At 41.0% G+C, this 13,295-nt stretch overlaps 1 protein-coding gene across 12 annotated transcripts in view; it reads right to left on the bottom strand.

The window, feature by feature from the left end:
* The window catches only part of FBXL13 (F-box and leucine rich repeat protein 13), a 178,838-nt gene that overhangs the window by 42,135 nt on the left and 123,408 nt on the right, over window positions 1-13,295 (bottom strand). For 10 of the 12 annotated variants that reach the window (XR_012156835.1, XM_073328536.1, XM_073328539.1 and 7 more), the window contains 2 exons: window positions 7,988-8,107; window positions 6,191-6,317 (listed from right to left, as the gene is read on the bottom strand). Coding sequence is in view for 11 of the 12 variants with exons in the window: in XM_073328536.1 (XP_073184637.1) it covers window positions 6,191-6,317; window positions 7,988-8,107 (247 nt within the window). In the remaining variant the exon portion in view is untranslated. Of the gene's footprint in view, window positions 1-6,190; window positions 6,318-7,987; window positions 8,108-10,165; window positions 13,246-13,295 lie in introns of those variants that run through there. The other 2 variants (XM_073328547.1, XM_073328545.2) reach the window with 2 other exon arrangements.

Below are 13,295 nucleotides of genomic sequence, written 5' to 3'. Positions count from 1 at the left end.
GCCTATCTGGGGTCAGCATCAGCTCCAAAGACTGATGGACCTGGCAATCTGCAGAGAGCCCCAGGGCTCAATCCAGCCTCATGGCCGTTCCATGAGGTGCTGTATTAAATGTAAGCCCCTGAGTCCTTTTCTTAAAGGAGCAGAAAATGGAGCACTTTTCTTTAATGTGCCCCTCTCTTAGACATAACAAACACCACGTGTGGAGGTCATTATTGGGGATACCCACCCCACAAAAAGGACTGTACTTAAACCCTAGTGAGGGCATATCCATGTTACACTATAAAGAGAACTAATTTCTAAACTAAGTACTAACTACAAAGGTACTACTTACTAACTTTACAGACAGTCTCACTGTTGTCATCAGAAACCGTGAGGTAAAATCTGTACAGGAAGTTCGGACCCAAGCTGCAAGCAGTGAGAAGGAATGAATCATAGAATCATAGAATATCAGCGTTGGAAGGGACCTCAGGAGGTCATCTAGTTCAACCCTCTGCTCAAAGCAGGACCAATCCCCAATTAAATCATCCCAGCCAGGGCTTTGTCAAGCCTGACCTTAAAAACTTCTAAGGAATGCAGGGGAGTCAGGGCAGCACCGCACTTATACGGACCAGCATGGCCCTTATATAGCCAGGGGAAGGGCTATGAGAGCCAGAGGGCACAAGTGCCACCCTGATGGGTACTACTCAGCAATGTTCTCCAGCTTCAGCCCACACACACCTGAGTGGAATACATGTCTGCAAACACTCAAAGAAGAACATTCCAAAACTTTAATCTTTAGGCTGAAATTTCTCAGACTTGCTTGCAGCCAGAAACTGCTGGAGAAATTTTTTGGAGAAATTATGAGCAACCATTTTGGAGTATGAGGGGAAGAACAACAACATCTTTGTTACAAAAACATTTTGTGACTTTTTAATACATGTTATTTATCAAAATCATTTTGATTATTAATAAATAAGGAAATTTATTCTGGAATGTAAAATTGAAAAGAGAAAGATTCCCCTCGGAGAGGTATTAGAATATAGGCTATGTCCTTGCTCATATCCCATTATTTTCAGAAGATTGTACAGTATATGTCTTTGGGCTGAGATATGTCTGAAACTTGCTTGTTCCTAGACAGATCAAAAATCGTTATATCCTTTTTAATGAAAACATTAGACACAAGAATGTTAGGTTATAGCTTATGTTTCCATTAAGTGTAGTTATGACCTGTGTATCAAGGCAATAAAAAGGTAGCATAGACATAATACTGGATCCCATCTCCCATGGATGGAAGGCAGGAGTAACAGAAATGAAGGGATTTACATTTTTAAAGTACAGCAGATGTACTTTGGAAATACTGCAGACAGGAAATTGCTTGAAAATGTGAGTATCAGGTACTTCCTTGCTACTATCATAGTACGTTTTAAGTCTTGTAAAAGGGGGAAAAAACAATTTCCCAAAAGTAACATACACTGTAACTGAATGGAAAGTGTATTAAACATTAGTAAACTTGATGGTCTTCTATTAAATGAAAATAAGTGAATACACTCAAATTTTCCTTTGACATTAACAATATTTTTTGATGTTCCCAGTTTGGTGCCTGATCCTGCAAACTTTTATTCCTGCGCTAGGTTCCACTGCAGTCGGTGGCTCTATGGGAAAGAGTAAACACTATGGGCCTGATCCAATGTCCACTGAAGTCAATGGAAAGACTCCTATTGACTTAACTGAGTATTGGATTAGGCCCCATGAGAAAGCAAGGGCTTATAGGATCAGGCTCACAAAAACACAATAGGTACAGGGAATAGAAATTTCTCCTATCTGCTTTATAGAATCAAAACTGTAGTAAACCATCAGGAAATCTCAATTATTTCAGTTAAGTTTTTAATCACAAAATTATCTGGAGCTAGGTTCTGTCATTCTGTCTCAGGCTAACTAGAACTTCAAAAGTAATCCTATTGATTTCAATGGACCCAACTGCACCGTCCTTATTCATGTTAGTGAATACTTACTCATGCAGGTGGTCCCAACTGGACTACTCTTGTAAGTGCTCCATACTGTGACCAAGAGTAATACAGTTGGGCCTCAGGTGAGTGAGAGCAACAGTCTGAAACCTACTGAGCAAATTAAGATAAGTTCCATAGGAATGGTGCCACAATATCATTATGAAATGTAACAAAGCAAGCAAAGGTATCATATCAGCTTCTTGTATTCATAAATCCCATGTCCTCTTAATGGGAACAGGCTTGGGTTTTGTTCATCACGAATCTTGGGCCCTGATTCAGCAAGATACTTAAGCAAGGGTGAAACTGTAAGCATGTGTGGAATCAGGGCCCTATTCATGAGTTTACTTGCTGAGTTTTGTAACAAATTAAGTATTGTTTCCCTGCATAGAATACACATACTTTTGCTAAGAATAATACTGCTGCTTGAATATTTGCAATGATTATTTTTTGTTATATTTCCATTGGCACTCTTCTTTTGTTTTGACTAACTGGCCTAACATCTGGAAAGAAAAGCTTAGAAAGAAGCTTAGCCCCTTCAAGCACTACAAGGCAATGATTCTAAAACTGTCACAGGCATGGGACAGAGTGGAAATGAATTTGCTATGAGCACTACAATATTCATTACAGTTGGTCCAATGGGGATCCTGAAATATTCTTCTATATAAAATCTAATTCCAAGGGTCAACAAATTTATCCATACAAGCAACAGGTCAAGTGTCCTCTTTATCCAGAATGGCAATTTTTTTCTCTTAAAATTATGCTTCTATATCTATATTTAGGCAATGGAAGCTGTTGGGTGTTGCCAGTTTTGAAAACCAGGCAAATCCCTAAATATGGCAGTTGGTGTTTGAATTTAGGCTCCTATTTATGAAATCTCAGCCCAGTAATCCAATCAAAACATTTTGAGAGATTGCATATGATTTTTAACAACTATATAAAATGTATTATGTATGTATGCAGTGGAGCAATTTTAACCTCCATCATTAGGACAGCTAATGGCTCAGGCCCCAAATTTAAAACAAAATTCTCTTCTGCAGTGCAAAAGCATGTTGCATATTCGGCATGTTTCAAACCTACTGAACTCCCTCTGACAGAATACTTGAAAAATATGCAATAGAGATCCGCTGTGCAGAGTGCAGAAAAGAATTTGGCCTTCATGGTTTCTACTTGTTAGCACCATTTAATGGTGTTGGATCCACTGGGCTTGAAACCTGATGACCTTAACTACGGTATTCAAAACTAACTTCTGCACAGTACTTACAAAGTCTAAATTACAAGTGTAAATATCTATCTTCTTTGAACTTCATTTAAATTATTATAAAAAGTGCATAAAATAAGTTTATATTAATCCCTCTTTCATCAAAAACTCAAAGCACATACAAATTAAATAATAGATGGTTAGATGACTTTTCATATCATGTCTCAAGATGTAAGGATATGATGTATACTGTAGGTACAGTATATAGCACAGAGAATGACAGTGTAATGGCCACTGTTAGCAGTTAGTTCAGAAATTACTACAATGATGAATGACAAGATGGGTGAGATAATATATTTTATTAGCCCGATTTTTGTTGGTGAGAGAGACAAACTTTCAAGTTTGAACTCTGACGAGTAGCGCTTTAACGTGGCTGTGTAGCTGCGGCACCAGCGCTGAGAGAGAGCTCTCTCAGCACTGTAAAAACACCCACCCCCACAGGGGGAGTAGCTACCAGCGCTGGGAGCATGGCTACACTGCCACTTTACAGCACTGAAACTTGCATCACTCAGGGGGGTGTTTTTTCACACCCCTGAGTGAGAAAGTTTCAGTGCTGTAAAGTGGCAATGTAGACAAGGCCTGATTACATTTTCCAGACCTAAAGAAGGTCTGTGTAAGCTGAAAAGCTTGTGTCTCATCAACAGAAGTTGGTCTAATAAAAGTTATTACATCGCCCACCTTGTCTCTCTAATATTCTGAGACCAATGCAGCTACAATAACACTGTATACTACAATGATGAATGGTAAATTTCAGGGATAACTTATCTGTCTTGTGGGAGGAGGGAAAACTGAATGTCTGAAAAAAACACATGTCTGAATGCTGTTGTGTCAGCAACAGAGTTTGGATGATTGCCTGCAGCATGGGGCTCTGCTGCACGTAAATGAGAATAAGAAGCAACATACAGTATCTTAATTGGCTAACTGTGGTCAAAAAACAGGAGAAAATCTAAAGAAAATTCTTATACTTACATTCTTGGCCACTGTCAGAGGACAGGATACTAGGCTTGATGGACCTTTGGTCTGACCCTGTATGGTCGTTCTTATGTTCTATTATAAAACTTTACAGTTTACAGTTCCAAGAATTCCAAATCTCACATAAAATATACTAAAAAAATACCAACAGTGATTAAATTATATTTTAAATTAAATTAAAATCCCTTGTTTCTCCCCCATTTGTGTTATCTGGGTTACTCTTTTCTTTTCTAGGCCTCCATCAAGGATAAGGAGTTTTTAATTGCTTTTGAACAAATACTGCTTTAGAGCCAAACACTGATTTTCTTGCTCACAGGTTTGCATAAGCAGGGTCTGAGTCAACACTGAAGGGCATATCTCCTATACTAAAACACACAGTAAGGAGTCCAGGGGAAAGAAATTGCTGCAGAGGTTTCTCTCGCAGTTTCTTCCAGACTTCTCTTTCAGGAGAGCAGGGTTTGGACTCCTATTGAAGAAGCAAATGACCTGGCTCCTAGCACTGTGGATCTTGGAGGATCTGCCAAGAGCCATGAACATTTGTGTCGAAGACCCACGTATCTAACTTGGCTCCAAGGCCCTCTACGGTTGTTTCCTGCTCCTGGCAACTTGACATCTTTGAAGCTACCTTGCCAGAGCTTCTTTCATTAGCAGCTATACCTTGGAGCACAATGTAAGGGGGCCTCTCTATTATAGCTGTTACAAATTTTTGTACATAAATGTGTTTTCAATGGAAAATGCAGTGTTCACACATTCAACATTTCCTTTGGCAAATTTTGATTCTGTCTAATTTTTTAATTTTCCCTCAAGCTTAATCAACCTGAGTCAAAACATTTCCATTTGTCAAACCGTACTGAAACATTTTTGTTTTGGATCAGTTCAACATAAATCTGTGTGAGTTTGAGCTGCAGCCAAGCCTCATGGGAGTTGTATGTAGTTTGAGTGTCTCATGTCTCCATTCTCCTTCATGGGCTGGGTTCCCTGACTGGACTACATCTCCCATGATGCACCACAGTTTCCTCCACTGGTTGAACAACCATTAGTGCAGCATAGGAGCCATCTGATCATGTGTGTCTTGGGGAACACACTATGCCTGGGAAGCCTGGCAACTTAAGACATAACAGTTTAAATCAGTTCAACAATCAAAAATTAAATATTTTGATTTGGGAATATCAAAACTTTTCATTTCAATATGCAATGTCAAAATGAAATGTTCCAAATTGAAATTTTTTTGGCAACTTTCCTTTCCATAAAACATTTCAACATTTCAACTTTTTGTCTTGATTCAGGATGAAAAGAATTTTTACAATATTAGAATTTTCCACAGGATGAAAATTTTGATTTGCAGCCAGCTTAATTCTCCCTGGAAAAGGGCTACAGAATGAGAAATTCAACCCTGGTCTGTATTACCTTTACAGCAGAATTCCCTCCGGACCCTGGGCAATGTGTATATCTCTCATCCAGCTCCTGGCCTTCCCCTGGATGCTCCAGGGTCTGAATCAAAGAGGGTTGGGTGCTGAAGGAAGAAGGTCACTGCACAGCCCCTTAATAAGGCAGTTTGGGGGCAGGGCCACTGAGTTCACAATTATGTGGAAATTTCCAATGTCCCAGAAATCCTGCATGGCAGCTGCAGAGAGGCATGGCATGGAACAATGAATGTCAAGGGTCTGAATTACAACTCCTTGGCTTGCCTGCAAGTCAGGGTGTTGAATTCCAAACCCCCACAGAGATCCCTTCACAAAGCCCAATTACTACACTGCCCTTTCTTAAGCTAAAACACTACTGCGGTTATGAAACTGTTTTTGAAATGTATCAAATTCATCAGTACAAAATAGTCTGCAAAGCTTTATGGAATATTTTAAAGATATGGTAACTTCACTACTTAATATTTGTGTGATTTTTTTAAACGGGGGTGTGGGTTACAAAGGAAAAATATCTAGGTAAGAAACGTATTGATTTTCTTTTATGGGGTTTTTACCATATCTGAGACAGTGGTTCCAGAAATATCAATAGACATCAATGAGGTCATGTTTCCCAGTGCCTCAATCCCAGCATCAGTCACACTTTCACAGTAACGAATATTCAGGTAGGTCAGATTTTGGCACCTAAATTAAAACACAGAAATGTGAGCTTTCCACTTCTTTATGGAAATGTTTTATGTTATGTACATTTTTTGTAATACCTTTGCTGGGATTTTCAAGGTAGCCTAAGAAATCAGGCACCCAGCTCCCATTCAGTTTCAGTAAGATTTGGGGACATGACTTGCTGAAAAATACAAGTATGTATTATGAGCTACAAAAATTAGAAACCAACAAATACTACAACCAAAATATGAAGAACAAACAGCAATCAAACACTACCCAAAATCAGAAACTTGGACTGCAATTTATCTACTTACACTTGCTTACACGTCCAAATAAGAAATAGAACCTAATTCTGAAACACTTACTGCCAGGAATAGTGTTCAGTACTGTAAGTAGCTATTTTGTCCAATGGGGCTACTCACAATTCTAAACATTTACACAGAGAGTATGTTTGAAGATGAAATCTAATTATAGAACACACTGCCAATTTGGGGCACCTGAGGTAGGCATTCAAGGTTATGAGCTACTCCAGCCAGTGGCAATAAGATCATGTAATCAAGACATAAGATTATGTAATAATAGCCTCAAAATATCCAAACTCTACAGAATATTTACTATTCTTAGTGTAGGTTTTTAATAAAAACATTGATCCAATGCAAAGGTTAAACTACCGACAATATGTTTCAAAACATATATTCTTAAATAACACTGTAGCCAAGTTTTCCTTATATTTGAACATCAAAACTACATGTCAGTTCTTTTGGGCCTAGCTCATCCTGATTCTGCACTATGGATGAAATCTACTATTTCATGCATGTTGTTTTTTTTTGAAAAATAATTCTGTACATTTTAAACACATTAAATAAGAATAATCCAATAATTCTCTTTTTGAATAAACTATGTTGTGCTAGACCCCCTCTTTGCTTGGTAGGTGCATTACAAGAGAGAAAAGTATTAAGAGCTTCTTCCTCATATACAGTCAGCAGATAGGAACCCTTCTAGTGCTCAAAAGAGCAGTAGGGGTACACCCAGCTAGTGCCCTAGCCCACACTCCATGGCCTCAAAGGAGTCTTGTCTGCCAGCTAAAAGACACAGGCATCCCCCAGTCTGCTAACATGCATGCTACTGTTAGCAGCAAACACTGTCAAATCATGAAAGTTGCTCCTGCTCAGAGGAGTAACTAACAGTGGCCTGCATTATGCCATCTTGTCCTGCAACTGCAAGATGACTTTTTGGTAGATATACAGCAGGCACTCCTCCAGTCCCCTTCCCGGTGTTCCTATTGAAGGTTAGATTTATAACTTGATGTGGAGGGGGTTTGCCATGCAGCTCTCATTAGTTTGTGCAACCATGGTTATGCATATTTATTGAGTTAAGAAAAATTAAAGACAGCTCTGCCACCTGGCAACAAGCTTTTAACCAGTTATACTTTGCTGAACTTCACTTTCCAGTTTTTTGAATGAGTAGAGATGAACTCTCAGTCATAGCGATCATTTTCATAGATTTTGAAGGCCAGAAGGTACCAATAGATTAGTCTGACCCCTGTAAAAACACAAGCTACAGAATTTCACCCAGTTACCCTTGTGTTGAGCCCTATAACTTGCCAAATTAAATTTTCTAAAAAATAATATTTTAAGAGAATAATTGCTAATTACCACCAGATTAATACTGGTGTCACAATAATACAGTACCTTTGGGCTATTTTCATGAGAGAGGCATCAGTGACATGGATACAGTTAGTGAAGTTCAGTTCTCTTAGCTTTGTCCCTGAAGATCCTTCTAAAAATGGACGTAAACCTGCATCACTGATTCTAAAATATAAATACAAAAACATATTCACACACACACACACTTTCATAATCCACATGATTCAATATATAATTTGCATCTGATGACTGGCATTACAGATGAACAGTGACTGAAACTGGTAGTTGCCCAACATCATTTATTTTAGCCGAATTTGAATAAGTAGCCAGGGGAAGAATTTGACAGTTTGGCTTATGAAAAAGAAGCCCTCTAATGGCACAGGTGCAATGGTAGAATGTATGAGTGGATACTGCATTACCTATACCAGCAAAATAGTCCTCCAGCAACAGTCCCACAGTGCCACTATTCCAGCAACAATGACCGCTCTAAACTTTGCTGCCCAGGCATCAAACAGACTGGAAAGCTGACCCTCTTCCCCTCCTCCCTTTGGAAGACCCAAGCATATTTTTGAAGTGCCTCCCTTCCGGTTCGCCCCCATTGGCAAGCACACCTTTGTGACCACATAGTTATGGTTCTCCACAAAACTCCAGCTAAACTTCAAGCTGCTGCCTGGTTCAGGAAAGAAGTCCTGGATTTCCTCAGCTTTTGAAGAGAAGGAACAGTGCAGAAGCTCCAGTCCCCCTGGGCAGTGGCCCCAGCTTGGGCTGCAGCCATGTGCTGCCTGCCATCCCGGTGCTCTGGGACTGTGGGAGAGGCTGTGGCTGTGCACCGCCTGCCCTCCCAGCATTTCAGGGCTGGGGGCAGGGTGTGTGGCCATGCACCGCCTGCCCTTCTGGTGCTCCAGAATTGTGGGGGGCTAAGGCTGCGCTGCCAGCGCTCTAGGGCTTGGGGAGCTAGCCTGGGGCAGGGATCGGTGGTTGCGGATGGGGGGGTCTCTGGCAGAGGGGGAATACGGAAGGGGTGTGGCCTCAGGTGGAAGGGGCGGGGCTGGGAGCTAGCCTCCCCCAGTCAATGGTTCATGTGCCACCCATGGTGGAGGGGACGGAAATGCATCTGTTGCACCGAGAGTAAAGGGAGACCACTAAAAAATCTAGGGCTAGCCCCTACATCTATCACTTCTATGCAGAGCCGGATGCCATACTTGATGGGGACACCACCTCCATCACCCCAGAAATTACCATGGACACCTCACAAGACCTGAAGGAAAGAACCCCAACAGTGACCAGCGATGGAGAGCTTGTTGAGGAGGGTGCATGTGAAGAATGCAGACAATGTGGAGAGCCAGGAGTGTAAACCAAATCTAACCCAGATGAGCCTGGAGGAAAAATTCACTGCTACTACTTGTTTCATGGCTTAAAAAATAAATTGCTCACATCTCGCAAAAATCCTTCCTACGCACACTCAAAATAGCATCCAAAAGTGCATGGGGAGGAACCAAAGGAATTGCATTTCAAAAATGTTGGTTTATTTTAACAACATGCACTGGCAGTCATATGCAAAAAGAGAGCAATGTCAATAAAAGCATTGCAAGCAGAAAAAGAAAAACACTGATCCTGAAATCTGAGCATTCAAATAAAAACACATAGAAAATTTCAAATAATTCTTGCAAGCAATCCAGGAACTGCTCATTCAGACTACCTGATTTTCTATGGCTAACAGTATACAGTAAACACGTATTTTAAACATCAAAACATGCAGAGCTTTGGTTTTCCAATCCAAGAGTCTAAGCCCAAAACAAATTATTTGCATGCTGTAATTGGATCCGGAGGTAGAAAGAGTTTTTTGGCTCTGTGGATCTTGGCCTTTAATTGACCTGCACGGCTAAGGAGCAGTAACCACTCTCCTCCTCTTTTGGAGTGTTGTGTTGATCTTGTCACAGATCTCCCTGTTATCATCTGGCACAACCTTGATAAAGTTTTAAAGGAGTTATTTTTTAAGTTTTGCCTTGAGATTTCTTGGAAGGGTTGCTTTTGTTGTTCCCTGGTATAGGAAACTTTCCCATGCCACTCTTCAATGAATTCTGGCAGCACCATCACTGCGAAGAGGCTAGCAGCATAAGGACCCAATGGCTTTGTGTTGCCTTGAGCAGTTGCCTTCTCTTGGCCTTTGACTACTTCATGAGTGATATTTTCAGCGAGAATCACCATTGCCTGTAATAAATGTTGCAATATTTACTGCACTATCTCTATATTTATTACCAAGACCATCACCCTCTCACTGCTATAGGCTCTGAAAAGTGCCCACATTATATTAATCATACTGGGAGCTGCTGAATTGTTCTAATACAAGCAGCCTGGAAAGTCTGACCCTATTCATATTTTTATGAATTTTTAGGGGAACTTTTGAGGGAATTTTCTCATTTATCTTTTTCTGGAGGCCAAGCCTTTAATTCTAACAATGTCTGTCTGTCTTGTTGTTTATCAGTGACCTTACCTAAGGTATCCTTGAGAGGCACCCACACACACACCTGTTGAAAAGACTAACTTTGATCAAAAGGAAAAAGAAACAGTCACTGGAGGACATGTTCTCAGATCTCTTCAGGACCTCCAGGTTCAAGATCCACAAAACAAGGGAGTTTAGAGAAATCACTTGCTGGAGGAGAGGCAGAAGGACTAGGAGGTGCATAGTGAAGTCCACCAAGACATCATGCAGCTCCTGGAACAGCATATTCAGATAAAAAGCTCCCAAAAACTTTCACTCCAGCAGCCATTGCAATGCTTGGACAATTGTAGGGTTCCAGGACCTGGCCCATAGGACCCCCCCCCCCAGTCTCCCAGCATAGTGTGTCACACTATCCCTTCCACTCAACCCCAGTGAGTGAACCTACTCTGATAGGTGATTCATACAGGAAAACTCAGCACCTTTTTTTTAAATGGTTTTAAATGGGGTTTTGTTGAAGTGTTATTGTTTATAACTGTTCAGTAAAGTTTGGTTTGTGAAAATCACGATTTATTTTGTCTTATAAGACATCCATGTGACCCGCAAACCAATATCCTCTCTCCAGATTCAAACAGTATATTAACAATTCATTTCTAATTATTCAGATACAAGCAAACTACAATTGAATTACAAAGTGATACAAATAAACACAAAGCAAAATACTGGCTTACTACAGAACACCATCTAAAATGTGCTCTTAAAGCCTCCTTCAACTTTCCAGCACTTTGGTGTGCTCTTGTAATTGCCCCTGGGTTTGGATGTTCAAAATCAGACAGATTTTCCAGTTCCCCTCCTCCATCTTGTTTGTAATGTTTCTCCATTTGCCTCACAAATATGATGTGTCACACATTGCAGCAATAATAGGAATATTTGGCTCACTGAGATCCAGTGTAGTTATGAGACAATTCCACCATCCTTTCCATCTACCAGATGCACATTCAACAATCATCTTGCACCCAGCTCAGAGGATAGTTATATCTTTTCTTACTGTTGTCCATGAGCCCAACATGTGGCTTCATAAGCCAGGGAAGCAAAGGGTAGATTGGGACCCCCAAGAATCACAGTTGGGATTGCAGTCTCGCCACTGTGAAGGTGCTGGTCCAGGAAAAATCTCTGTGAATGCAGCTTGTCATCAAAGTTGTGGTTCCTGAAAATGCAAGTATCATGCACCTTGCCAGACAGCCCAATGTTAATGTCAGTGAAGCATCCCCAGGGATCCACCAGTGTTTGCATAACCTGGAAAAGTATTCCTTTCTGTTTATATATTCAGAAGCAAGACAGAATCAGGATATGTCTCTCATAGTGCAGCCTGGGAAGCCCACAGCACTCAATCCATCTATTATTTCCTGCACATTGTGCAGAGTCACAATCCTGCGTAGCAGGACATTTTTAATGGTATTCCACACCTGGATGACAACAGCCCCTACTGCGGACTTCCCAACATGGAATTGATTGTCTATAAATGGATAGCAATCCAGTATTGCTAGCTTCCACAGCATGATTGCCACCTGTTTCCCCACTGTCAAAGCAGCTCTCATTTTGGTGTCTCTGTGCAGGAGGACTGGGATAAGATCTGCACACAATTCCAAAAATGTGGCCTTCTGCATTACACACTTACACTGGTACCCCAGATTTGCATCATGATGTGATCCCACAATTCAGTGCTCATTTCACGGGCCCAGAAGCACTACTCCACCATGTGCAACTGGTGAATGTCTGCAGTACCTGGCGATTTTTGTTCCCTGTCTGCAGCATCCACTCCTGCTCAAATTTCTCATTTTCACTGCTGCATGCCTGGCCACTGTAGTAGCTCTGGGGTTCTGCAAATACAGAAGAATCAGGCCCAGCTGCCCTATTCCTACAACAGACACAAGAACTCCAGCATTCTGTTCACCATTTATGCTTCTGCCAGTGAGATGGCAGAGAGATCGAAAACTGGTGCAAATAATTGTGGGAATTTTAAAAAATACAGCACAAAAATATAAGATCATGGGATGGAGACTGGAGTAGAGCAAATTGTGGGAACTTGAATCTAAGTTCCCATACGCTTTCTTGACAGGAATGCTGACATCCCACAATGCACTTTCTAAATGTCCCACAAGGCAATGTGCCAGATCATGCAGTGCACACTGGGAAACCTACCCACAGCAATGTGTGTCTTGCCAATACAACTTCTCACAGTGTAGACAGGAAGCACCAGCAAAGTGTGCACACAGCGCAGCAACGTTACAATGTCAACAGCCCTATGTAGGTAAAAATGTTACTGGTAAATCCTTCTAGTGTAGACATGGCGTAAATGTTAAAGCAGAAAATTCAGGCAGCTGTCTCCACTGTCATAATGTCATGCCACTACAGTAGCACATCTCAACACAACATAAATTATATTTACATGCATTGTTATCACATTGTGATGCAGCATCAACAAGCCCAAAAGTGATTTAATTGCTTGTGAATCATCATCACCATCATCATCATGTTCCCATTGTTTAGGGCCGTGATGAAGCTCTTCCACTCCTGTCTGTTTCTGGCAAGTCTTTCAATGGTTCCCCAGCAGTGCCCCAGGTTTTTCAGCTCAGCTTCCACAGTTCTTTGCCATGTTGTTTTCAGGTGGCTTTGTTTTCGCTTGCCTTCAGATGTCCATCTTATTGATATTCTGGTGATGGAATCAGTTTCCATCTGAAACACAAGGCCAATCCATCTCCAACGCCTCCTGGCAATGATGGTGCTCAGATCCTCTTGGCTGCCCTGTGTCGATAGATCTTGGTTTGAGATTGTTCTGGGCCAAAAGATACAGAGGATTTTTCTGAAATGAAGACAGTTTGGACATGTCATACTTTCTCATTCCCCAGCATT

The sequence above is a fragment of the Lepidochelys kempii genome, chromosome 1 (assembly GCF_965140285.1).
Source record: "Lepidochelys kempii isolate rLepKem1 chromosome 1, rLepKem1.hap1, whole genome shotgun sequence".
In the NCBI taxonomy this organism is placed as follows: Eukaryota; Metazoa; Chordata; order Testudines; family Cheloniidae; genus Lepidochelys; species Lepidochelys kempii.
Note: the sequence above shows the minus strand (reverse complement) of the source record. Positions and strands in the feature narration are given on the sequence as shown.